The sequence below is a fragment of the Mesoplodon bidens genome (genome assembly GCF_964165515.1).
Source record: "Mesoplodon bidens genome assembly, chromosome: 9".
In the NCBI taxonomy this organism is placed as follows: Eukaryota; Metazoa; Chordata; class Mammalia; order Artiodactyla; family Ziphiidae; genus Mesoplodon; species Mesoplodon bidens.
The window spans coordinates 95,082,471-95,110,431 of record NC_138166.1 but is presented as its reverse complement, the minus strand read 5'-3'; the positions used below and the strand labels follow the sequence as shown (position 1 = coordinate 95,110,431).

The window sequence follows — 27,961 nt, the reverse complement described above, 5'->3', positions numbered from 1 at the left end:
GTAATTGCTCACCTGGCTTGTGGGACCCACCTTTAGGCTCCCAGTCCAGATTCCTGGGCCACACCCCTCTCCTGTCCCGGTCTTAGCCGCCCTAGCCCACTGATAGGAACAAACTCCTTCCCCCTCCCCTCCCCGCTCTGGGGCAGGCTCTGTGCCCCAGGGCTCTCTCTAGAAAGAGCTCCTCCCCTCCAGGTAAAGCCTCTCTCTCTCCCGGCAGGGCCCCCAGTCCCCTCAGTGCACGTGCACACATCCCCACAGCCCACAGCGCACACAGGGCACCCTGGAGATACACTCGCTCTCCATCCCAGCCCCCGCCTGCTCGCCCCCGCTTCAGCTGCTGCTGAGTCCTAGACCCGCTCCCTTGAGCCACATCCCCGTAACCTGCCAGTGCCCGAAAGGAGAAAACATGGGGCCCCCTCCACCCAAGGCCAGGGGACTCTGGATCCAACTCCAGAAACTTGTGACCTCCTGGCTGGTGGGACAGCAAGACTGGGACCAGCATCTGGACGAGGCCTACATGCTGCAGCAGAAGAGGTAGGCTGCCCCTCCCCTCCCTGAGCCTCAAACCCTCTGCCCACTTGGGTCTGTCTCCCCGCCAGAGCAATCCAGAGCTCAGTGCCAGGCACCGGCATGGGCCCAGCACACCTGTCACCAAAGCCCGGCTCCTCTGTCAGTGCCGGCGGGGTGTGTGGCATTGGGGCCACAGGAAAGGAGGCAGAAGCATGCCAGGGCTCTCACCTGGTGGAGAAGGGGGGCGGGGGACCCAGAGGGACCAGGCGGGAGAAGCCAGGAGGTGTGGCAGGTGGGTGCGGACTGGTGGGGAGCAGGGTGCTGGGGCAGCGCCGAGATCCTGGGGGTTTTAGGACACTCGTTGGTTGAAGAGAGAGTGCAGAATTGCTGTTAACGGGAAGGAGGGTTGATGACGTGCGAACAGGGGAGGAGAGCTCTGGTCTGTGTAACACCTGGAGCTGCCAGCTGACCGGGGAAACCCAGGGGACACTGGGGAGGCCCAGAGGGGACTCACAGAGTCCATCCATCTTTTACTGAGTCTCCTGGGTGCAGGGCTGTGCTAGGGCCCGAGGAGACAGAGATCGAATAAGGCCTGGGCCTGTTCCTGGGGCAGTTGAGGCAGGACTGGTGCCCCGAGGGCCAGCCCTGAGGTCCAGATCCTGGAAGACTAGCCGGGGCAGGGACCCATCCTGAAGGCAGGCCTCTGCCTCGGGGTGTTCGGGGGACTTGTCTCTCGTCGGAGAGCCGCCGTTAGCAGATCTGGGGGCAGCCAGGGCTGGACTCACGGGCAGTGGCTTCTCCAGGCCAGAGGCCTGAGCACCAAGGCTGTGAGCAGAGCTCTCAGCACAGGGGGTGGACTCTGCAATCCTGGCCCTGGTCGCTCTGAGCTGGACGCGCTCACACAGAGGGTCTAGGTGAGATGGTGGAGGGAGCTGGCCCTCACTCCGCCGGGTCCCCCGGAGAGCACTTCCCTGAGGGGCAGAGCCTGGCGCTACCTTGAAATCCAAACTTCTCCTTCCAATAAAAAGCTGCTTTCCCCTGGCGCCATTGGAAGAGAGGAACTGGGGGCTGGGGGTCATCACAGGAAACACCGGTCAGTCTGTTTTCCTGCCTTTCACCTCTCCCCACCCGACCCTCTACCTACCGTCCCTGTGTTCACCTTCAGAGCCAACGCATACTTGCCCAGCAGGAATCGGCTTCAGCTTTATCTCTTGTTTGGCTCACCCAGGCAGGGGAGAAACAAAGATTAACCGGCAGAGGTACCACAGGATGGATATCTCCACAGGCTCCTCCCACCCACTCCGGGATGCACAAGCTCAGAGAAGCTCACAGCTGCGCCCTTCCTCAGTTACAAGCAGCGTGTTTAGATGCTTGAGTCTAAGGGTCACCAGAGGAAGGATAGATGCTTTGTAGCCCACCTCAAAACTCTCCCTCCCCGCAGCAGGGGTGTGTATCCAAACAGCCCCCAGGAGAGTCAGAACTCCGGCAGCTCCCAAGTCTCCTAGCTCTAAGAGCTGGCCTGTGTCTCAGCCCCCTTCTGGTCTCGCAAACTCCCCTTGGCTAAACAGAGCTGCTTCAGCAGGCCTGGGAGCAGGGATGAAATCGGGCAGAAATTCCCTTTCCCCCACCTGCTCCGGATCCCCAAGTTCCCGAAACGTTTACTCAGCTTAGACCGCTTCGGCCAGGCCCACCAGGACCACTCCTTCCGTGGCCCGAGCCCTCCTCCCTCAGGCACGCCAGCCCTCATTCAGCTGAGCCACGAGGCCCCCCACGTGGGAGGAAGTGGCACTGTGACCACACGGGGACCCTGAGACAGGCTCTTGCCCCAGGCTGACCCTCAGCTAGAGTCCAGGAAGCAACGCTGCCATGGGTCCCTGCACATGTTGTGGGACCCGTGTCTGTCCTAGGCACACACTGTCTCTGTTCCTCTCTGCCCTTGACCTCTCTGCCCTCCTGTCTCTTCCTGACTCTTGTTCTTCCTCTCCCAGGATTCGAGAGTCTCCTCTGCTTCGGGCAGCCAAGGACAATGACCTGTGTGTCCTGAAGAAACTTCTGCTGGACCGAACCTGTGACTTCCGGCAACGAGGTGGGATGAGAGTTTGATGTGATGGCCATGGGGCAGAAGCCCCGCCCCTCCCCTACCCAGGGCTCTGAGGGGTCCTGCAAAGGGGCCTTGGAGCGTGTCTCTGGGAAGTGTTCGATGCTCGTGTCTCCCTCCACTCCAGGAGCCCTGGGGGAGACGGCGCTGCACGTGGCGGCCCTCTATGACAACCTGGAGGCCGCCATGGTGCTGATGGAGGCTGCCCCGGAGCTGGTCAAGGAGCCCACCATCTGTGAGCCATTTGTAGGTGAGGAGCCTGAACGGTTTTTCAAGGTGGACACAGGTAGGAGAAGGTCTGAAGTCATCTCTTAAAATGAGCGTCGGAGGGTAGGTCGGGGAAGGAGTGAAGGTCTCCCTTGAGTTGGGAGGAAGGCAAAGGTCCTGGTCTTGGCTTTGGGTATCCGTGACCTTCTTGAGCCATTTATTATCTCCCTTCATCTCCTTTCATGTTCCCTGAAGGACAGAACTCTCTTTCTTTCCTAGCAGCACAGTGATTACCTTTATATGCCACCCCCAGTAGTCGAGGTGGGGACAGCTAAGTGAACTGCTGGAGGGATGACTTATCCTCAGTCTCACACCACTCTGCTGAGTCGAGGGCAGAAATCCATGCAAGGATCTGTCAGGGATCTCCTGTAAGCCAGGAGGATGCTGTGTCTCCAAGAGAACCGGGAACAGACCCCATGACTGAGGGCTCTCTTGTCCAGGTCAGACGGCACTGCACATAGCCGTCATGAACCAGAACGTGAACTTGGTGAAAGCCCTGCTCGCCCACGGGGCCAGTGTCTCTGCAAGGGCGGTAGGCTCAGCCTTCTGCCTCAGTCCCCACAACCTCCTCTACTTTGGTGAGAGCCAGGGCCAGGGCTGGGAGGGTCGGGAGGGGGCCGAGAGCAAAGGGAGGGCAGGCTGAGGGGGCTCCATGCCGGGGGAAGCTGGGGGGGCGCCGCCCCCCTAAGGCTGAAGGCCAGAGCCCACCCCCGGCGCAGGGCGCTCTGCACCGTCCCCGCCTCTGGTTCTGCTGACAAGTGTCCCCAGGCCCAGAGCTGAGATGTGGGGAGGGAGAGGCAGTCCCCTGGAGAGACTGCCCATGCCAGCCTGCACCCTCAAGCCACGGGTCCCTCTGCATCCCCAGGGGAGCACCCTCTGTCCTTTGCGGCCTGCATGGGCAGCGAAGAGATCGTGAGGCTGCTCATCGAGCACGGCGCTGACATCCGGGCCCAGGACTCCCTGGGTGAGAGCCGGGCTGGAGGGGGAGCTGGGTTGCAGAGGAGGGGCCGGGACAGCCCTCAGGTCCACCCGGGGGTGGCGGGGGGAGGTCATGGGGAGCATCAGGGACTCTAGTCCCAGTGGCCACGTGACAGCCCGTGTCCTCCGCCAGGAAACACAGTGTTGCACATCCTCGTCCTCCAGCCCAACAAAACCTTTGCCTGCCAGATGTACAACCTGCTGCTGTCCTACGATGGGCGCGGGGACCACCTGCAGTCCCTGGACCTCGTGCCCAATCACCAGGGCCTCACCCCCTTCAAGCTGGCTGGAGTGGAGGGTAACACCACGGTGAGGGACCCTCCCCCAATCCCACCGTGTCCTTCTCATGACCCTTTTTCCAAAACTCTCCAGAAGGGTGGTGGTCCCTCACCTCCCAACACCATCACTAAAATCCTCAGCCTCAGAAATTCCTGACTCAGGAGGGTTAGAGAATCTTACCTGAGAATATCTGCTATGGTAACCCAGGGTTCTGCTCCCCTCGCCTGTTCTCTTCTTTCAGATCTTTATAGGGTTTGTGGGAAGGAAAGGTAGCCAAAAAATTAAAAGGTTCATGTCAACAGAGCCTTGTCAGTTCTCAAGTGTCCATCAGTCCCAAGGAGTAAGCGACCATGCTGTTGCCCTTGACCTACTCCTTATACGCTGACTCCCCCACCTCACCCCTGTGTCCACACAGATGTTCCAGCACCTGATGCAGAAGCGGAAGCACATCCAGTGGATGTGCGGGCCGCTGACCTCCACTCTCTACGACCTCACGGAGATCGACTCCTGGGGAGAGGACGTGTCATTTCTAGAGCTTGTGGTCTCCTCCAAGAAGCGAGAGGTATGGATACCATGGAGAATCAGGAGCTGTCAGAGGTGTCCGTGCAGAGCCTGTCCGTTTGCTAAGATCCTGGGCTCCAGACACTTCCCTGCCCTGTAATAGATGGGGGTGAGGACGGACTCCTGGGACCTTTGGGAGGAAATGCCAATCAACACCCCTTTCCTAACTCCACTCTCCCTCTGCTGAGCTCTGGTCCCTTCCACTTACCTTTCTCATACTAACATTGCATATGAGGAACTCTCCAAATGGAAATTGCTTCCTATCATTCATTCATTCATTCATTCATTCATCCTTTCAGCATATTGAGCTTCTTACTGTGTCCCAGCCACTGTACCAGAAATTACAAATACAGAAATAAATAAAACACAGTTCCTTTCAATCACCTTTGTCAATTGCCCATCCCTGTCCTCAGTAATTGTAATAGGGTACAACACAAACCATCATAAGGGTCTGTACTATGCACAGTGGCAGCAGAATGGAGGTTGGTTTATCTTGGCTTGGCTAGACCAGAGAAGATGTCACAGAGGATGTGCTTGAGCTGGGGCTTCATGGAGGAGTTGGGAATCACCAGGAAGAGGAAGAAAAAGAGAGCTTTCCAGAGAGGGAAAAACACGTGGGTCATTCAGACAGTACTGGATTGAGTGATATGAGGGAAAGGAAAGTTTGTTGAAGACTTATAGGGCGGAGAAAATGGTTTGTGTTTTCTGGAACCTCCAAGATGGTGGCACAATGTAGTTCCCATTGTGTGTCTGCCACCTGACAATTTCCTAGGAACCCTTCTAGAGCCCAACTCAGGTGATCACTGGTACCTAATGAACAGGGGAAAAGGTGAGTGGCTGGTTGGTATGAACTTCCTCAGAGCAGGATTTCTTAGGAATTGGAACCCCAGTCCGTCTGGTGGATTGTGCCACCACAAAGCCTTGGTCTCTGATTTCAGCTGGTTCTCAATGTTCTGCTACAGGTTGTATTCTTGTCTTGGTCAGCTATTCTATTCCCTCAAAATTCCTTTCTAGCCCCTTCTATATCCCTCACTACCTTCACCTTCAGTTCTATCAGGAGACCCAGATTCGTTTCATTATGATGAAAATAGAGGCTCTCTGGCTGGAGCTTCTTCAGCTTCCTGCCTCGTCCTGCCCAGCAGATCTGGAAACTGCCCACTGTCTCTCTCCTTCCCTCTAGGCTCAATGGAAAAGTTATTCTTTCTGCCAGCGGATACTCCCGCCAGCTACGCTCTGACTTTGCCTTTTCCTGCTTTCTCAGATCTGCTGTGCTGTCCATCATCCTCTCTCAGAGCATCTGTAACATCTCACTGCCTACGTACATCTGAGCACTAGCCCACCTGGCTGAGATGATGGCCACTCCCCACTCTTTGTGTCCTCTCTTGCTCCTCTAGGGTCCACAATACTTGTAGAGCAAATCTGACTGCCTCCTTGCTTGAACCTTCCAATTGCTTTCCACTGCATTCAGAAAATAAAGTCCAACTCCTTACTTTGGCCTTCAGGAGGTACCATGATCTGGCCCTTAGCTGCTTCACCCATGATAACCCCTGCCCACCCCTCCAACAGGTTCTGCCATATCCCCAGCCACACCTCATCTGTCAATGTCTTCTCGCACCTTCCTGCCTTGGCAACTGCTGCTACTTTATGGAATGACCTTGCCTAACTGTCCCTTCACTCAACCATTTACGGCTCATCCTCTGTGGTGCTCTAGGCCCTGGTGTTTACTTCTGTCATGGTTTATCTACAGCACTACCATGAGGCCTAGCCTACAGTAGAAGCTGACTGGTTGTGTGTCAAAGAAATGACAGGGGCTTCCCTGGTGGCACAGTGGTTGAGAGTCCGCCTGCCGATGCAGGGGACACGGGTTCGTGCCCCGGTCCGGGAAGATCCCACATGTCGCGGAGCGGCTGGGCCCGTGAGCCATGGCCGCTGAGCCTGCGCGTCCGGAGCCTGAGCTCCGCAATGGGAGAGGCCACAGCAGTGAGAGGCCCGCGTACCGCAAAAAAAAAAAAAAAAAGAAATGACAGACGAACTGAATGCATGATGCTCACGCTGACCATGACCCTGACCACCTGGGACCCAGTGGGAAACCCAGCGCTGCTTCTCGCTACGGTGGTCACCCCCAGCTGCACTCTTCTTCCATGGCAGGCTCGCCAGATCCTGGAACAGACCCCAGTGAAGCAGCTGGTGAGCTTCAAGTGGAGGAAGTATGGGCGGCCATACTTCTGCATCCTGGGGGCCTTGTACGTGCTCTATATGATCTGCTTCACCATGTGCTGCATCCATCGCCCTCTCAAGTCCCGGAGTGACAACCGCACAAACTCCCGAGACATCACCATCCTCCAGCAGAAGCTGCTTCAGGTGACTCTCAAAAGGGGATGACGGGAGCTGGCAGCATGGGGCGATGCTACCAGGGAAAGATCCCACTCCCTTGGCTCTGGCAGGGGCAGGCTCCTGATCACCCAGACAGAAATTAGGAGGGAGAGAAAGGGACCAGAGTGGGGGCTTAATGAGTCAGAGTGGGCTTGTCCAGGGAGCGATGGCTTTCTTGTGAACTTTGAAAGAATGCTTGGTATTAAAAGCGTCATCCTTTTGTAAAATTCCTTGTCATTTACAAAGAGGACCAGACGTTTGTATATGTGACCTTCAGCAGAAACCGTGCTGTTGTAAAGGGACGAAAACTGTGCTCCAGGTCCATTTCTGAGTCTGTTTCTGGTCTGTTAGGGCAACACAGGCATCTTTCTGACCTGCATTCTCTTCTGAGCACTGCCAATACGAGCACACTGGCAACGATGTATCAGCTGTCTGGCCACCTGTCAGGCGTGCTGCAGAAGGATGCCTGGACTGGGTAGCAGGGGGAAGTCAATAGTCTCTAAGGTCCCCTCTACTCTTGTGGGCTTGCCATTCTGTGGCTCACCTTCAGAGACCTGGGGTGAGCATGACTGGGTAGAGGTGTGGAGTAGACGTCAGACCCTGCTGTTGAAGGGAGCAAACCCCTTGGCATGACAGAATGAGCTGACTCTTGTGCGTACTTCTGGGCATATACATTCAACACTGGGTTCGTTTAATAGGTAACCAAAATGCTTGTCCTAGTGACCTGAAAATAGCTGAAAGGGAGTGAAGGCATGTGGGCAGAAAGCAGAAGACAGAGGAGGAAGAATTTTGCCAGGGGAGTAAGAGCTCGATGACTGGAGATTTATGCCCAATGCAGGATGGGCCAGCCACAGGTATAGCTCAGCCTGGACTTGAAGAGGGGTAGTTAAGGAGCAAAGAACCTGAGTCAAGATAGACCAAAGAGAGTGATGCACAGAGAAAGAAAAGGGCCAAGAGCCTCACTGAATCCTGCAGTAGGTCAAGACACTCCATGCTTCTATAATTTCCTCTCGGTAGGTATACAGTGTGCTGTTGTATCCAGAGCCTCTGTCTCTCACAAAGCAGAGTTTGCTGCCTGGAGAAGACAAGCCTGAGTCGGGGGGGGCTGCCTTGTTAGAGGCGGGCAGAGGCGTGCTCAGGGGAGGTTGTGTTCCATGCATCTCAAACTAGACATGAAGGTTGTCCCTGGTGTGGAGACCACACAACAGGACATAAGGACATTTAGGAGATGGCCAGCTGAGACAGGCGAGGGACTAGCAAGGGAGGGGATGGGTAAACATGGGGGTGGCTGGACTTTTCCAGCGTTCTTGGCTCTATTTCCTCAGATGCATTCTTTTCCAACCTTCCTTTGTTTCAAACTTACTTGGGGGATTTTCTGGATCTAGAATGTAGATAGCCTTCTAGCCTAAGAGTTGGGTGATGCTGAGCAACTGATTACCACTGAGTCTTCTTCCTACGTGTCTCTTTCTCTCTGGGGCGGGACTAATTATGTGCAGACCTGTTCCTTTGACCCAGATAGTCTGAATTATTATTAGGAGATCCCTCCCCTTGCTTCAGGACTAGGTGAAGCATAATTATAGCTGAGTGCACGAGCTTCCCTTCTGTTTGCTCTCCTATGCCTCCCTTGTCCCCTTTGGCATTTTTACCCTTTTGCCTTCCACTTCGATTAAAGCCACTTTGGCCCAAATAGAAGACTCCTGACTTTCAAATATTCTTTTCTTGGTGGGGGAGTGGACTTAAGAATGCTGCCCTAAGAGGTTTGAATAGCAAAGAACATCAGTGGAGGTCTGTGTCTTTTGACATTACCCCTTGAGCCTTAGTCCTGAGTTGATGGAACCCCTGAGCTCCTCTTATTCAGTCAGAAGTCAGTTGGGATGAGATCGGGGGCTCCCAAACCCATCACCGTGACTTGGAAGATTCTGCTTTCATGATGTGCCACATTTGTTAAATAATGGGAAATTCTTTTTTTCTACATTTTCATTACTTGAAAGTCTTAGAAAAATGAAAATGTACCAATACAGGGTCTTGACTTGATGAATGCAATTGTCTCCACATTAATTAGCCCATGGAGCTTTTTCTTAGTTAAATGAATACTTTCATATCCAAGTATATTAATAAATCTGGACATGTGGAGCTCTCGGTCACTGTAGGATTTCCCCTTTGGATCTCATGGGATCCAGAAAAGTCGCTGGGCTCCATGAGAGTAGCCCAGAACACCATCTCAAGACAGTTGAAATGAAAGAAAAATACTCCTTTATTTGTATGAGGTGGCACAAGCTACACAAAAGCAGACATATATGAGGGTAAAGTCAGGTTATCTCTGTGCAGTTTTGGAGATAATCTCAGTGTCTTCACTCTAAGATGCCTCATTGTTCAGCCATAAAAGTTATGCTTTTCCAGGGTTTCCCAAGAACTCTGTTATTAACTAGGGTTCATTTTCTGTCTCCATTCAGTGTCTACTTGGTTTAGGCAGGACCCCGTGCACTATGGTCCTAGTTCTCTTAGGTTTCCAGGTGAGCAGAAAGTTCAAAGTCTGGGATTAGGTAGCTTAGGTTTGAGTCCTAACTCTGAAACCAAATAGCTGTTTGACCTTGGGCAGATCCTATCTCTTGCTAGATCAGTAGTTTTTAACCAAGACTACACATTAGAAACATGGGAGGCTGGTAAAAGTACTGGTTCCTAAGCTGCCCCACACCTGATACATTAGAAAGACTGAAGCTGAGGTCCAGGCAATGGTATTTTTAAGAAATTCTTTGAGTGATTCTCATTCTCAGCTCGGACTGAGAGCTTCTGGCTTCATCTTTGAGATCTACTCAGCTTTCCAGTGCGAAGTTGATCACTCGGATCATTTAGAGCCCTGATTTGCTGTTCAGCAAGAGGACATTGATCTCCCATCATCAGATTTCCTTTTTGTGTCTTGAAGATTTCCTTTATCTCTCCGCTGCCCTTTTCCCAAAATCACTTTGCTAATTCATTCACTACACAAGTAATCACCAAGAACCTAGTGGGGCCTGAACATTGCTGTAGGTGTTGGAAAGTCAACCTGGTCTGAGCAAAACGCAAGTAACCTCTGCCCTTTTGGAGCTTACAGACTGGTTGACATTAATTAAATGAATAGATATTGCAGCCTGTGATGGTTACAATTCACATGATTCTTTCCTATGATGAGAAAACAGACAGAGTGCTGAGAGAGCTTATAACAGGGGCCTGGGCACTCTGGGAGATCAGAGAAGGCTTCCCTGAGGAAGGTAACTGAGCTAAGATGTGGTTATGAATTAAAGGTGGAAAGTGAGTTCTAGGCAGAGAGGATGCATATACAAAGGCCCTGAGGCAGGAAGACCCTTGCCAGTGTGTCTAGGAACTGAAGGAAGATTGGCTAGAGTAGAGGGAGCTGGGACAGGGGCCTCCAGATGAGGTTGTCCTGGCAGATCTTTCCCAAAATTTTCCCAAATCATACAGGACCTTGCAGGCCATACTGAGGATTTTACTCTTTATCCTAAAGGTAGTGAAAGGCTCGGAAGGATTTTAAACAGGGGAGATGCTTGATAACACTTTTGTTTCAGAAGAATGTCTCTGTTTGTAGGGTGGAGGACAGGTTTGAGGGGGCCAGGGAAGATGTGGGGAGACCAGTTAAGAGACAATTACAGTTCAGCGAGCAAAGATAATGGTGGATTGGCCTCAGGATGTGATGGGGGGACGGAGAGAAGGGGTTGGCATCAGGGGACTTATCAAAGGTAAAATCATCACTACTGCACAGTGGATGGGATGTAGATAGTCAGGGAGAGGACGTGGCAGGAGTGACTCATAGGTTCCATTTATTTTAAGTCATCCTCTACCTGTCACGGTCACTGGGTTTGCTGTTTCTACACATCACAATTCCTCATAAGCTCTCGACGGTCCAAAGCACTACAGCTATTTGAAAACCCAGTTGATCTCCAACTCTATACTCCTTTACTCAGGGGTCCTAACCAACTCACTTTGGAACAAGCACAGCAAATTAAAGACAAGACAGAGGTGAGGAGAAGCAGGGAGGCTGGTAGATAAAAATAACATCTCCTGGGTGTTTGTTTTGTGCACTTGATGTGCATTTACCAGTGCTTCTGAGATCTTATTAAAATGCAGATTCTAAGAATAAGGCTGGCGTGGGCCCTGAGATTCTGCATTTCTGACTTACGGCTGGGTGATGCTGATGTTGTGATTCTGTGGACCACATTTCAGATGACAAAGCATCACACCATTTGATCCTCATAGATACCTTAGTAAGTAAATACAATTATTATTACCATTTTAAAGACGATGACTCTGAGGTCAAGAGAGGTTTAGTACTTCGATAAAGACACTCAGCTAGTAAGGGCAGCGCTGGGGTAGGGGTTCTGGTCTGTGTCACTTCAGAACCTTTAATACGAAGCCAGGCATTTCTCCCTCCAGAGTGATGTGCTCAGTTCCAGGCTTCTTCTTTGGAGGATCCACTGCGTGAGGAACTCATGTCTCCAGGCTTTGAGAGCTAGCCAGGGCCTGGCACACTCACCTGTACCTGGGCACACCTGATAGTTCCCTGTCAAGATAAGGAATGCTGGAGAGCAGGGGTGGGGAGCCAGATCTGGGACTGTCTCCAACCTCTAGCTACTGAGCTACTGTCCGGGCTCTAGTTCTGATACTAGACCACAGTTTTGATGTGATTAGCCTTTTGGTGGATAGGGTGCGTCCCGCTTCCGCGGGAATGGGTAAAGACTCCTCAGGAACGAGCAGACCTTTCCCAAGTTCATCTTCCTGAGACAACACAGGGGCTAGGACATGGAATAAGCCCTTGGAAAGTAGACTTAGATGGAAACCAGGAGATCTTCCTCTCTTTTTGGCCCAGTGGTTCTCAAGTGAGGGTATGTAGCAGAAACATTTACATCTAAAAAAGAAGATGCTGGGTCCCTGCTCCAAACGAATTGAATTAGAGTCCTCAGGGTTGGCCTGGACACGTGTGTTGTAACAAAGCTTCCCAGCGGATTCTGATGGGCAGCCTGGTTAGGAGCCCCTGCACAGTTCAGAGGATGAGAGTAACTCTTCATAAGGAACCAGCAGGTCTCTTTCTGGGAGCTTAATTCCTCTGTAAGGATCTTGGGGAAAAAAGGGGGTCTAGGATGGGGTTTGACAGTTGTTTCCGGTGCGTTCCCCCTTCCTCGTGGTTACACTTGCTCCCCAGCCTTCCCCACAGTGGTACCCAGGCTCAGCTAGGCCCACCCCTCTCTGGGCATTTCCTTCAAGACAGTGAGCTCAGTCAGCCGGTAAGTGAAAACACTCTCTTTTGGCAAACACTCTCTTTTCTCAGCAAAGTAGGACCTGTCAGCCTCCGCAGGGGATCTGGCTGTGGACAAGTCCTAAAATCCTAATCCATGTAAAGAGGTAAAGGATTCCAGTCATTGTTGAATGACATTTATTGATTGATTGATTGATTTTTTTGCGGTACGCGGGCCTCTCACTGTTGTGGCCTCTCCCGTTGCGGAGCACAGGCTCCGGATGCGCAGGCTCAGTGGCCATGGCTCACGGGCCCAGCCGCTCCGTGGCATGTGGGATCTTCCCGGACCGGGGCACGAACCCGGGTCCCCTGCATCGGCAGGCGGACTCTCAACCACTGCGCCACTAGGGAAGCCCTGACATTTATTTTTGAAAGGGGCTGAGGGGAGTATTTTCTCAGTGCATTATTAGCTGAGCCTGCTTAGGCGACCTGGAGCTTGGAATCTGGAAATTCCAGACAAGCCCACTTCATTGTCATCCTTTCGCCATTTGCCTCCTGGTTCCCACTTCCTGGTTCCCTTTTACCTCCCTTCTACCACTCTTAGGTCATGCTCAGCGTGCACCTGTCTGCTTACCTGCTCCCTTGTCTCCTTCCTTCTTTCCTTTCTTACGAACGCAGCATCTGCTGTGTGTGCATTGTGGATAAAAAAAGAAGTTAGAGGTCCCTGCTCTCAGGAAGCTCGATTCCTGGTGAGACATGGAATGTCCAGACGACTGCAGTGTGCTGGGGAAGGGCTGTAACCAGAGACCGGCACCGTGAACCTGCAGGGGAGACACCTGACCTGACCACGGAGGGGCAGGAAAGGAGACTCAAGAGGAATGCTGTGACCTGGGTCTTGAGGTTGAGGGTGAACCAGAAAAATGTGGCAGAGGAAGGCATTCTAAGAAAAGGGCACAGTCCACACGAAGTCCTGACTTAACAAACTGAGGACCCCAATAATTCAACGTGGCCAGAACTCACACAGAGTATGGGGACCTAGGGCAGGAGCCAGACCAGCAAGCGTTCTGTACGTCATGCTCAGAAGTCTGAGTCTTATTTTGTATTTATTCTTATCTCACAATGCACACTTCTAAGTAAAAGAACACATGTGCAACCAGCAAGGGTTCTGTACATCACGCTTGGTAGTCTGAGTCTTATCTTTTATTCCTATCTCACTATGAGCACTTCTAAGTAAAGGAATACATGCCCATGATTTAAAAATCAAAGGGCAGGTATAATGAAGGTCAAGAGTGCACCGGCTTGCCCGGCCTCACCCATGCCTCACTTCCTGGAGGCAACCAGTGTTTCCCTCTTTAAGTTCTTCACCCCTGTTGTCACCTCTGCACTGCTGAATAATGCACTTCTATCTCTATTCATTAATTAAATTTAGACATTAGCTATTGAATTTCTACTCTGATAAGGATTTAGAGAATACCCATCACTCCCATCTCCCCCTCATGTTTATTCCAGAGACATAGTGGAACTAGGAAAGGCATTAAACAGAGAAGCCATGGGGTGATATTTGCATTTGAGAAAGGTCAATCCAAAAGCAAGGTGAGGGGGGATTGGGTGCAGGGTGCCATGGGTTTGCATTAAGGCAGTGGTGCTATGGGTTGAGGGCCAGGGGAGCATTTGAAAGAACTGGGAGGCTAAATAATCGGGACCTTGAAAATGAGTGTCTCTGTTCATTCACTTTGTTAAATATACCCTTGCTCCCGAAAGCTTTTCATAAGAACCACAAATCTAGAAAGCTGCAGATCAGTCTCTCCCTATAGACAGGAAATCTTGTATACAATCCCCAAAGAATAAACTTCTAAAAAATTCAAAGAAAAACTCATTACCACTTTGAGTTTAGGGTTTAATTCTAGAGGGGCAAGCGTGGTTGATGAAGAGGGCATTCTTATTATCAGTTCAACAGACATTAGAAAGTCATTTGTTAAAATTCAATACCCCTGTCCATTTTAATTTTATTAATTTTATTTTTTTATTATTTTATTTTTTATTTGGCTGCATTGGGTCTTTGTTTCTGTGCGCAGGATTTCTCTAGTTGCGGCGAGCCGGGGCTACTCTTTGTTGCGGTGTGTGGACTTCTCATCGCCGTGGCTTCTCGTTGCAGAGCACGGGCTCTAGGTGTGGGGGCTTCCCGAGTTGTAGCACGCGGGCTCAGTAGTTGTGGCTCGCAGGCTTTAGAGTGCAGGCTCAGTAGTTGTGGCGCACGGGCTTAGTTGCTCTGCGGCATGTAGGATCTTCCCAGACCAGGGCTCGAACACGCGTCCCCTGCATTGGCAGGTGGATTCTTAACCACTGCGCCACCAGGGAAGCCCACCCCCGTCCATTTTTTTTTTTTTTTTTTTTTTTTTTTTTGCAGTACGCGGGCCTCTCACTGTTGTGGCCTCTCCCATCGCGGAGCACAGGCTCCGGATGCGCAGGCTCAGCGGCCATGGCTCACGGGCCCAGCCGCTCCACGGCATGTGGGATCTTCCCAGACCGGGGCACGAACCCGTGTCCCCTGCATCGGCAGGCGGACTCTGAACCACTGCGCCACCAGGGAAGCCCCACCCCCGTCCATTTTTAAAACACTAAACTCTTTCTCAACTTTGAAAAGAGTATCTATTCCAAATGAGAGCCAACATTACATATGAATGTGAAACACTAGAATTCCCCTTGAAATCAAAGAAAAGAAAAATGTTTTAAGAGCCCACTACTATCATTATTTTTTCAGCTTTCATGAGGTGTAATTGACAAATGAAATTGTAAGGCGTTTAAAGCATTCATCACAGTGATTTGATACACGTATAAATTGTGGAGGGATTCCTATCATCTAGTTAATTAACACATCCATCACCTCACATATTTACCTTTTCTGTTTTTGGTGAGAATAAGTTCTGCTCTCTTAGCAAATTTCAATTGTATAATACCATGTAATTAACTATAGTCACCTCGTTTTACCATTAGCTCCTCAGACCTTAGTCGTCTTATAGGTGAAATTTTGTACCCTTTTACCAGTCTCTCCTTATTTTGTCTATACCCCCATGCCCTGGCAACCACTTTTCTACCCTCTTTTTCTAGGAGTTTGCCTTTTTTTTTTTTTTTATTCCACATGTAAGTGATACCATGAGGTATTTGTCTTAATCTGATGGGCTTATTTCACTTAGCATAATGCCCTCAAGCTCCATCCATATTGTTACAAATGACAGGATTTCCTCTTTTCTCATGGCTGAATAATATTCCATTGTATATATATGTGTGTGTATATATATGTATATCACATCTTCTTTATCCATTTTCCATTGATGGACACTTAGGTTGTTCCCATATCTTTGCTACTGTGACTAACGTTACAATTTACACGGGAATGCAGATGTCTCTTCCAGATTCTGTTTTCAGTTCCTTTGGCTGTATACCCAGAAGTGGAATTGCTGGATCACGTGGCAGTCTCATTTTTAATTTTTTGTGGAACCTCTATTCTGTTTTCTGTAGTGGGTGCACCAATTTACATCCCCACCAATAGTATACAGTGATTCCTTTTTCTCTGCATCCTTGCCAACACTTGTTATTTCTTGTCTTTTTGATTATAGCCATCCTAATAGGTCTGAGATGATATCTCACTGTGGTTTTGATATGTGTTTCCCTGATGATTAGTGACATTAAGTACCTTTTCTGAATCTGTCAGCCATTTGTATGTCTTCTTTGGAAAAATGTCTATATTTAGGTCCTCTGCCCATTTTTTAATCTGATTGTTTGGGGTTTTTTGTTACTGAATTGTATGAACTACCATTATTTTCATTGCAACTTTTGCAATGTATGCAATGTATGCAAAGTGCGTACAGTGCATACAATGCGTACAATGTATGCAAAATGCATGTATATTACCTTTTGTTTTCCAGAGAGCAATTAAAAAAAAATTAAAACCCTACTAAAGGGTCTGTGTGGCGGTCTTGGAGAGCAGCAAGGAAGGGGGCTCGCAGGAGACTGTGGCACTCGGCATTCTGCTTTTAAATAGAGGACCTCTGGGGACAGAGTGGCAGAGGCAGCTACTTTAGGGCAATCAGATCCCAGGTGGAGCAGAGGTAAAAGCCTGGGGTCCCTGGACACCTCTGTTACTCACTGGTGACCTTGAGCAGGGGAACTCCTACTCGTAAAGGAACCCGTTGAACAAACAAAGGGGTGCTGGTGAGGGGCAGCCCCAGAAGGAGATTACGGTAACCCAAACTGTCCCCAATATTCTCCATTAGTTAGGGTTTTGCCTTTTCATCTCCTGAGGGAGAAGGCTGATGCCACTCTCTCGCTTTCCTCTAGGGGCACTCTGGTTCCCACAACTCTCCTGGCCAACTAGTGCAGTCCTTTTCTTCTTAGTTGAGCCAAGGAAAAAGGTTGGTGACAGTTTTCCAGACGTATGCAACCAAGGTCCAAAGTGTTTTTTAAAGTTTAAAAATTTTGTACAGACACATATATGGCACGGATGCTGTTATTTTATTTCTATATTTAATGTTATTTTGTTCCTATAGTTAATGAACTTATTATTTATACTACTACCTGATTCTCAGAAGGAGTTGGCCTGTTTTACAATGAAAGACAGATGCTATAGGAACATTAAGATCACCAGACCCATGATCAGAATTTTAGGATAGAGGAGAGGGGATACAAAGATAGTTGTTTGAGCTGGGGATTAAAAAGAGAGAGAGAGAGAGAGAGAGAGAGAGAGAGAGAGAGAGAGAGAGAGAGAGAGAAAGCAAGGCAAAAAGGAAATGTCCCACTATATGATAAAATAAAATTTGCCAGTTTCTCAAGAGAGATAAACATCAGAGAAATTTACAGAACATCAGTTCTTTAAACAACAACAACAAAGGAACTGATATCTAGTCACAGGTTGTTAGATCATACTGTTTACTAGATATGTAGTCACCAACTCCTTTTCTGGTCTTCCCTGGTCCCATGTGATTTACCTGAAACGTTTCCACCACCTGTTGGTAAGTCTGGTCCTGTTCTTCCCTAAAGACTATATCCTTAGCTTCTTCTGAGTTGACACACACCCTCTGAGTGGCCACAGGATGCTTGGTGGGTGCCTCCTTTCTACCATAGATCACCTCCCACTACATAGCATCTCTTCCTATTTCAAAAGCTATGCCTCTCACTGGACCAGGGTGTACACTGCTGAAGTAGCCTGCAGAGGGATGCTGAGAGATTCCAGTTTATCAGCAGGACAGAGATGATTAGCATTTCTCATGCTTAATGAGGGATCACGTCCTTCCCAGCTTAGATCATCCTCAGGGACTTCCAACTCCTGTCTTCAGTGCACAATTCAGAGATGTGACCGTGGAGAATAGAGTTCCCCAAAGTCTAAGGGGTACTCGAATGTGTTGAAATTGTTCGTATAATTTCACGTGGGAATTACGTACATATGAGCACAGTTTTCTGGAAGGAGGATCTGTGGTCTTTATGATATTCTCAGATGGGCTCATAACTTCAAAAAAGTTAAGGAGCATTATTGTAGAATTCTATTGCTGTATCTGGGTAATATTGCAAGCCTTTTCCTGTGAAGTAACATGTGCAGAAGGAAGATGGTTTTTATTCCATCTTGACCTTAGGACTGTACCTTCTACACCTACTGTCCCGGATAAGGCAGGGCCCTTCCTCAGCACTGAAATCCATATAGTGTCTTTAGCCCTTTTCTGTATTGCCAAATCATAATAAAACCACAATGAACATATCTATAGTGCTCTGTGGTTTATAAAATACATCCAAATACATCTCATTTGGTCTTCACAATAACCCTGGGAGGTAAGCATTATAGTTTCCATTTTACAGATGAGAAACCCCAAGCTCAGGGAGTTTTAGTGACTGATTCAAGGTTTCACTTGAGCTAACAGGTTCTGGGTCCATACGGGAACCTGAATTCTGTGATGTGTTTATATTCTGCTTGCTGGGAACCGCAAGGAGATTGGAAAAGCTGGCCTTTCAGCATAGCTGAAATCAGCCCAAACCACTAATACCTCTTCCTGTTGGTTTAGCCTTCTTAACTTGATGCTCTGAAATGTGACCTCAGCCCCTCAGGACACACATCATCATAAATAACTGCTCACAACATATATATAAGAGGTGACTTGCTAGGTGGTTACTCAAGTTGTTAGCATATGTAACATATGTATATTAAGCCTTGGTTACTTAGACCAACGCCTTGGTTACTTAATGCCCTGGTCACAGACTGAGCCACAATGGCAGGGGGGGGTGTTGGTAAGGGGAGCTTTTCTTCACCTCGGATAGAGTTGAGCTGCTTTAAACCACTTACTCAAAAGGACTGGACTCTCAGACCATCAGAAAGCACTTCTTATCCTGAATTTCTCACCACAGGAGGCCTATGTGACTCAGCAGGATAAAATCCGGCTGGTGGGGGAGCTGATGACCGTCTTCGGGGCTGTGATCATCCTCTTCCTAGAGGTGAGGTGCAGCTGCGTTCAGGCGGAGGCCGCCCACCTGAGGCCTCAGCTGGAACTGAAGTCTGTATCGGTCATAGTTTTGTTTTGTTTTGTTTTCCTGGCCTTTTCCCAGATCCCAGATATCTTCAGGGTTGGTTTCTCACGCTATTTTGGACAGACTGTCCTCGGGGGGCCGTTCCATGTCATCACGTGAGTGTCCTTCCTTCCAGCCCCCTGCCGTCCCTTGCCAGAAATGTCCCAGGTCTCCCAATCCCTCTCTGGGACCCTCTCTTACAGGGATTTTTCTCTAGTGGGCTTGTGTGTGTGATGGTGTATGTGTTTAGGTATGAAGACTGAGCCTGAGTGTTTGGGTCCCATGTAGGTCAGTGCCATGCTGAAGGGGACCTAGCATATTTCCAGCCCTCCTCTCACTTCCCCCCTCCCTGCTCTCCCCCCAGCATCACCTATGCCTTGCTGGTGCTGGTGACCATGGTGATGCGGCTTTCCAACACCAACGGGGAGGTGGTGCCTATGTCCTTCGCCCTGGTGCTGGGCTGGTGCAGTGTTATGTACTTTGCTCGAGGATTCCAGATGCTGGGTCCCTTCACCATCATGATTCAGAAGGTCAGTGCTTTCCCCAGAGTTTCCTCTGGCTTCAGACATTGGACCTTTCCCAGACAGAGGGAGGGAGTGGGAGCAAAAAGGAAAATGCTGCTCGAGTGGACCTGGTGGAACTCTGGTGGCTTCCAGTCTATCAGCAGTAGCTGCAGAGAGGCAGGTGGAGAAAGGATCCCTCCACCCTCCCTCCCCTCTCTGTTTTCTGTAGATGATTTTCGGAGACCTGTTGCGTTTCTGCTGGCTGATGGCTGTGGTTATTGTGGGATTTGCCTCAGGTAAGAGCCTCACTCTCTCCTCCATCAGATCATCCGATTCAGTTCTCCAGAAAGTTCTCTCTTACTCTTGCTCTCAGTTATTTCTCCTTTGCAATCCCCTTTGCTTTTCTTCCCCATGGTGGAAGGTGAATCAAAAAACACACTTGCATTCTTAGGATCTGGGTCACTCAGGTTGGCCTAGAGAGTAGACTCCTGTGCTCTGAATTTCTGGGCCAATAACATTCATGTTGACTAACTGCCCTGCAAGATCTTTAAAGGAGAGATAGAAAAAGGGCTTTGGAGAAAGAAGAATATTAAACAAGAAAGACTGGCCAGTCGTGAAAGGTGCCATAGGCAAAAAGTCTAGTATTTAACTCTACTATGTTTACCCTTCAGAAGAAGAAACGAAAAGCATTCAATAACACATAAGGCGCCTTTTTTTCCCCTATGTGTGGTCAGAGTTGAAAGAAAAGAAAGGAATTTGAAAAAGGCACAGAAAAAGGGTTTGGAGATTGTGAAGAATGAGAAAGGAAAGCAGAAGAGCTGGGAAGAGAGGCTGGAGGAAGAATGCCCAGTGGGCATTAGTCACGGACCAAGGCACAGGGGGAGGGTGCCAGAGAGAGAGGAGAAACATCCAGAACAGAACAGACAGAGCAGAGGGAGGGAGAGCACAAACGAATAAGTGGAAGACAGTTCTTGGGGAAAGGCAGAAAGGAGAAGGAAGAACAAAAGGCAACAAGGCTCACCCAGTCCTCCATGTCTGCAGCGGAACCTCCAGAAGGCAGGTGGATGCACCTGATGACACGTGAGGACCCACAACCCTAAAGACAATGACTTTTACTACAAAGGACGCCATTCCTGTCCTAGGCATTCCCCTGCTTAATGGGGGTTCCCACGAAACAGTAGACTGAAAAACCACACCAAGATCTGAACTCTGAGAGGGTCAAACTTTGAAAGGCTGCCTGTTTGGAGGATTCCTCATGTCCCCTTCCTCCCCACCCTCTCCTCCACCTGCAGCTACACTTATGCAAAATGAGGAACTCTAACAGAGTCGTTTTCTGTAGATCTCCTAAACCATCTCTTCTTTGTTGTTGCAAAGCCATGCTTTGTCATAGACCCTGGTTCTGCTCTTGGGGTCACCTTATTTATATTTCCATTCCCCACACAGAGATGGGTCTTTTAGAGGTTCTAACGCTGTAGTAAGTTTCCAGGATGCCCAGTACCACCCAGTAGGCTACACACTGAGCAGGGAAAACTTTTTTATGGTGGTCCAAGCTCACCCAGGAAATCTCAGAGTAATGGATGGTTATCTAGAGGATACTGAGATTTTTTTTTAAAGGTGCTTTTCTTTTAACCCTTTCATGTGCTCAGTTCTTTAAAATTGTTGGCGATTCCATGCATTCTTGTAACAACTTGCCTTTTAAATATTTGGTTCTAAAATGTAAAACCCAGTTAGGTGACATATACTATATTGATAGATCGATCGATCGATCGATATTTGCTAAATTCTGAGTATTACTGGTATGATAAACTTGGTCATAGGACATCTGAGGGTTAGCCAGGTCCACAGGGAAAATGTGACTTATATGTGTAATTCTACATTTATGTGCCTGTGTGCATATATGTGCTTGTGTGTAATTGTGTGGAGATATATACTGGAGGTAGAATGAATGCTGATCAGTCCCATGCTTATTGTGATAACTCCCCATTTCCTGATCTCCATGCCCTCTTCGTGGGCGGAGCAGCGTTCTTTATCATTTTCCAGACAGAGGACCCATCCAACCTGGGGCAATTCTATGACTACCCCATGGCGCTGTTCAGCACCTTTGAGCTTTTCCTCACCATCATCGACGGGCCTGCCAACTACGACGTGAACTTGCCCTACATGTTCAGCGTCGTCTACTTTGCCTTCGCCATCATCGCCACACTGCTTATGCTCAACCTGTTCATTGCCATGATGGGCGACACACACTGGCGGGTGGCCCATGAACAGGACGAGCTCTGGAGGGCCCAGGTGAGTTCATTAGTGTTGGTCTTTTTTTTTTTTATTATTTAAAAAAAAATTTGGGCTTCCCTGGTGGCGCAGTGGTTGAGAGTCTGCCTGCCGAGGCAGGGGACATGGGTTCGTGCCCCGGTCCAGGAAGATCCCACATGCCGCGGAGCAGCTGGGCCCGTGAGCCATGGCTGCTGAGCCTGCGCGTCTGGAGCCTGTGCTCCACAACGGGAGAGGCCACAACAGTGAGAGGCCCACGTACCGCAAAAAAAAAAAATTTTATTGGAGTATAGTTGATTTACAATGTTGTATCAGCTTCAGGTGTACAGCATATTGAATCAGTTATACTTATACGTATATGCACTCTTTTTTAGATTCTTTTCCCATATAGGCCATTACAGAGTATCCAGTAGAGTTCCCTGTGCTATACAGTAGGTCCTTGCTAGTTATCTGTTTTATATATAGTAGTGTATTTATGTCAATCCCAATCTTCCAATTTATCCCTCCCCCCTTGTCCCCTGGTAACCATAAGTTTGTTTCCTACATCTGTAACTCTATTTCTGTTTTGTAGATAAGTTCATTTGTACCCTTTTTTTAGATTCCACATATAAGCGATATCATATGATATTTGTCTTTCTGTGTCTGACTTACGTCACTCAGTATGACAGTCTCTAGGTCCATCCATGTTGCTGCACATGCCATTATTTTGTTCCTTTTTATGGCTGAGTAATATTCCGTTGTATATACGTGCCACATCTCCTTTATCCATTCCTCTGTTGATGGACACTTAGGTTGCTTCCAGGTCCTGGCTGTTGTTATTAGTGTTAGTCCTACTAAGGGGCAGGGGATGGAGAGAAAAATCACAGTGGAATATGCCGCGGCAGGTGACTTTTAGGAGAGTCACGGAACAACCCTGTGGGGCTGTCCCCTCAGCAGAGGTACTTTTGGGTAGATGGAGGGGACTTTTAGCCAAAAGTCTTTTCTTATCTAAAAGAGTGTAGGCTGGTAGGATAGGGTTGGAATCAACACCCGAGAGCACAGAGGAAGGGTAGATTCAGGAGCCAACCTTGGATCCAGTGGGAACTAGAAACTGTTTTGTTCTTCGATGTTCTAGTTTTTAATTTGGACCTTATCTTCTATTTGCTTCTATAACTGTTTCTCCATAATCTTTTCCTTATATCATCATAGGCTAATAAAATCTTAGAGTTGGAAGTACCTTTAGTGGTCCTCTAGTTGAGCTCCTACCCAACATATACTCATTTATTGGTCAGAGGATCATTCAGTATCTTCTTTAATGCTGACGAGGACCTTATTATCATGTGGATTTGGGTAGAGGTTGGAAGGAGAGAGCTTTTTTATATTTCAAAGGTTTTTGTTATTAGAAAAGTCCATATTGCATTGAGCTGAAACCTATCTTTCTGTAATTCCACTCTTTGGCCCAAGTGTTTTCTTCTTGTATAATGCAGAACACACTCTCCCATAGGAGCACCATTCAGATATTTGAAGACAGTCATCATTTATCCCCTCAGACTTTTCATTCATTAGTAGTAATTATTTAGAGCCTGTTTTGTGTTGGAAAATGTCTAGGATCTGGGGACACAGGCATGATGATGTAGTCTGTGCCCTCATGGAGCTTACAGTCTGGCTGGGAAGACAAACATTAAACGAATGACTTCACAGAAAGCTGTACAATTCGAATAGCAAACATGTCATAGAGACGTGAAGATGCTAAAAACAGGAGGCAACAGAGGAGTTTGACTGGAAAGTTAGGAAATACTTTCCTGATGCAGTGACATTTAAGATGAGCCCCTAAACATGGGTAATAAGTAGTCAGTTAAGAAGAATGAGAGGAAGGGAGGGAGGTTAGGATTTGCATCTATTGGGACTCTTGGCTACAGGGACAGAAAACCAAACTCACCTAGACTTAAAAAAAAAAAAGGGCAGTGGGAAGAGGGTGTGTTGAGCCTCATAACTGGAAAGTTTAAGGAATTAAATCAGCTTTAGACATGGCTGGCCAGAGTCTGGATCTCCATTTTATACTTCAGTTTCTGTTCTTCTCTCTTTGGTCCTCTTTTAAGTCAGTCTCTTGCATCATGTTGGTGAGATAGCTTTGAGAAACTCTAAACTTACAGAGGAATGAGCAGGTGCACTGTGTTCCAAATTCCAAGGGCCCATTATTATTTTTTTAAATATAAATTTATTTATTTATTTTTGCTGTGTTGGGTCTTCATTTCTGTGCGAGGGCTTTCTCTAGTTGCGGCAAGCGGGGACCACTCTTCATCGCGGTGCGCGGGCCTCTCACTATCTCGTCCAAGGGCCCATTCTTATGGTATTCTGTGTGCCTCCTGATGCTGTGGATCTGTAGCTTCTAAAAGAGCATCTCCCCCTGCCCCCCGAACCCATCTCATTGCAACAAGTTTGATCATAGGCGCAGGTGGTGGTGGTGGTGGTGGAGTTTGGGGGAGAATAGACTAATTCACCAGGGCTGTGTGAAGTCCAGTCTACTCTAACTGATGGACTCAGAGTAGAGAAGGAGTGATTCTCTAAAGGAAAGCTGGGTTCTCTTACCAGAAGAAGGTGGCCGGGGGGTTGCTGAATGATGGCACAGGAAGAACAATAAATGTCCTTCTCAAGAAAAAGGAAAAGCGCTGTCCAGGGAAAGGGAATCGAATGATTGAAACTCCTGAGGTTGGGGACCTGCCTGGTGGCACAGTGGTTAGGAATCCTCCTGCCAATGCAGGGGATGCAGGTTCGAGCCCTGGTCCGGGAAGATCCCACATGCCGTGGAGCAACTAAGCCTGTGCACCACAACTACTGAGCCTGTGCTTTAGAGTCCGCAAGCCACAACTACTGAGCCCGCGTACCCAGAGCCCGTGCTCCACAACAAGAGAAGCCATCGCTATGAGAAGCCCACGCACTGCAACAAAGAGTAGCCCCTGCTCGCCTCAACTAGAGAAAGCCCGTGCGCAGCAACGAAGACCCAATGCAGCCAAAAATAAATAAATAAAATACATTTCTATATTAAAAATAAAGAAGTCATATCTTTAAAAAAGAAAAGAAAAGAAAAGAGAAAATCCTGAGGTTGGAGGGAACTCAGCGCAGCTAAGAAACAGAGAGAAGGCCAAGAGAAGTGTGGAGTACCGAGAAAGACGAAGTGGAAGAAGACAAAGTGGAGAATTGAGCTACTTTAAGGATTCCTAGTTCTTTCAATTAATCAAGTTTCCTGAGCCCAATCCATCCTGACTGATCCTCTGTTCAGACCTACTGTATCCTGGGCCTTTCAAAACTAGAATGGTCCTGATATGATTGGAGGAATGCAGCATGAAGAGGGGTCATGCCTGTCCTTGCTTTGGACACTATACTATAAATAGCACCTAAAATGGCATCAGGTCTTTTAGAAAATATGCGGTGGGTTCTTACTAGGCTTATGATCAACTAGAACCCCCACATCTTTGTTACATGACTGACTTAGCTAAGCTCCTTTACCGTTTTTCCTGTACTTAACACAGACACTTTAGTCTTTCTTTTTTTAAATTTTTATTGGAGTATAGTTGATCTACAATGTTGTCAGCTTCAGATGTACAGCAAATTGAATCAGCTATACATATACATATATCCGTCCTTTTTCTTTTTAGATTCTTTTCCCATATAGGCCATTACAGAGCACTGAGTAGAGTTCCCTGTGCTATACGGCAGGTTCTTATTAGTTATCTATTTTTATACATAGTAGTGTGTATATGTCAATCCCAATCTCCCTCCCTGCCTTATCCGCTTATCCCCACAAGTTTGTTTTCTGCATCCGTGATTATACTTCTGTTATGTAAATAAGTTCATTTGTACCCTTTCTTTTAGATTCCACATATAAGCGATATCATATGATCTTTGTCTTTCTGTGTCTGACTTACTTCACTCAGTATGACAATCTCTAGGTCCATCCATGTTGCTGCAAATGCCATTATTTTGTTCTTTTTTATGCCTGAGTAATATTCCATTGTATATATGTACCACATCTTTATCCATTCTTCTGTTGACGGGCATCTAGGTTGCTTCCATGTCCTGGCTTTTGTAAATAGTGCTGCAATGAACACTGGGGTGCATGTGTCTTTTCGAATGATACTTTAGTCTTATACATAAATGTAGGACCTTACATTTGGTTTACTTAAATTTCATGTTAGTGATTTTTGACCAGCATTCCAGTCTGGTGAGATCATTTTTATATTGCTTTGTCATCTTGTATATTACATATCCCTCCCAGTTTTGTGTCTCAGACATATTTGATAAGCTTGTCTTCTATGTTTCATCTAGGTAATTAATGAGGTCTGGGCAAAGGACAGAACATGTGACATGCCACTAGAATTTTCCCTGCCAAGTTTGGAGTCATTCACGCACCCTTTTCCTTCTTAGCATATGGGTATTCATTTAATTTGCTGCAAATTCCCTGAACATCAGCAGCATCATTTCATCCCCAAGATCATAGAGATTCTATTTAATCATATTATCTAAATCAAGATAATTGGTTTATGACTTTCATATGAAAAAGGAAATGAGATTAGTTTGGAGTGACTAATCTTCCAAGAATCTGAATAGTAATGCAGGGGTCACTGTTTTATTCAAAGCACTCGTAAAATATCCTCTCCTTTTATAGCGGGTGATGAGTAAGGCAGGTAGCATGGCACCTCCCACAGGCTAGGGGATGAGTAGGTGGCTGTCACCTCCACTGATCTCTGGTGTCCTCATCCCACAGGTTCCTTTTGGTTCCATCTGTCAGTAGCCTCAGGGTTCTCTGAACCTCATGGCTCTTTCTGAGTTCTTCCTCTATCTCTTGGTTCCTCCTAGGTCGTGGCCACCACGGTGATGCTGGAGAGGAAGATGCCTCGCACCCTGTGGCCTCGCTCTGGCATCTGTGGGTACAAGTACGGGCTGGGGGACCGCTGGTTCCTGCGGTGAGTGACAGTGTAGACGTGTGAACTGTCAACCAGTGTGGGGCCATGGGAACAAGGGTGACCGGTTCCACATTTATGACCCTCCTCCCCATTCTTGAGATCCCAAATTGGACCTAAAGGAGGTGTCATCACTCCGTAAAGCGAGACTGTGTTAGCCTGTTTGGGGGAGGTGGGTGGAGCTGAAGTGGGGGGGTACAAAGAATGCTGAGAGCTGATGCCAGGCTATGAGTACATAAGGGCAGTAATGTGAATGGCTAAGAATATGAGTCCGTGCTCGAATGTGGGCATGGGTTACCCAACTTGGTCTAGTCTTGTTTCCACCTGACGCCCACTTCTAGTATATTCGTTTTTCTTTTTTTTAAGAAGATGTTGGGGGTAGGAGTTTATTAATTAATTTATTATTTATTTTTGCTGTGTTGGGTCTTCGTTTCTGTGCGAGGGCTTTCTCTAGTTGTGGCAAGCGAGGGCCACTCTTCATCGCGGTGCGCGGGCCTCTCACTGTCGCGGCCTCTCTTGTTGCGGAGCACAGGCTCCAGACGCACAGGCTCAGTAGTTGTGGCTCACGAGCCCAGTTGCTCCGCGGCATGTGGGATCCTCCCAGGCCAGGGCTCGAACCCATGTCCCCTGCATTAGCAGGCAGATTCTCAACCACTCTGCCACCAGGGAAGCCCTCTAGTACATTCTTGAAGCTCCTAGTCTAGACTTGAAACTAACCTGCTCCTTCGTACTCTACCTTCATCTCCTGACCTGGCTCTCCTCTCTCATTTATTTCCTGAATTGCATCTTCTCATCCTGACGACACGCTTATCTTTTAATTGGCTCTGTTTTCACTTTCATACTCACCCACATTCCCCCCACCATCACAAGCCCTACTACCCTCCAAATCCTGAATGCACAGCCTTTTGGGTCTCTCTCCTAGTTATCCTCCATCTCCCTCTACTTCCCTTCATTTGATCCTAGAGGGTCTTCTGGCTTCAACGCTGCTAACTTCCTCCCCCTTTCCTCTCACTCCTGTTTCCCACCTGTGCCCCACTCACTTCTGCTTCTCCCCATGGCCCATCTCTCCCCAGCTCAGCTGAGTCCTCTCCCCTTTCCCCTCTTCAGAGTTGAGACCAACCAAGATCAGAATGCTTTGCGAGTACGTCGCTATGTGGAAGCTTTCAAGGGCTCAGACAAGGAGGAAGAACATGAACATCTTTCTGAGAAACAGCCCTCTGTGGTTGAAAGTGGGATTCTAGCCAGAGCCTCCCTGGCCCTCCCGACGCCCTCCCTGTCCCGGACCACATCTCGAAGCAGCAGCAGTCACCGAGGCTGGGAGATCATTCGTCGCAACACCCTGGGACACTTGAATCTTGGACTGGACCTTGGGGAGGGGGATGGAGAGGAAAGTGTCTATCACATATGA

The 27,961-nt window shown here is 48.4% G+C and overlaps 1 protein-coding gene across 1 annotated transcript; it reads left to right on the top strand.

The window, feature by feature from the left end:
• Positions 1-406: 406 nt before the first annotated feature.
• On the top strand, positions 407-27,961 carry TRPV5 (transient receptor potential cation channel subfamily V member 5; the record flags this gene model as incomplete). The annotated part of the gene is made up of 15 exons (XM_081244363.1): positions 407-534; positions 2,499-2,596; positions 2,736-2,858; positions 3,316-3,453; positions 3,741-3,839; positions 3,987-4,162; positions 4,548-4,694; positions 6,842-7,054; positions 18,684-18,770; positions 18,882-18,958; positions 19,207-19,372; positions 19,575-19,641; positions 21,366-21,634; positions 26,450-26,556; positions 27,661-27,961. 15 exons carry the CDS (start codon positions 407-409, stop codon positions 27,959-27,961), a joined length of 2,196 nt encoding a protein of 731 aa, XP_081100489.1.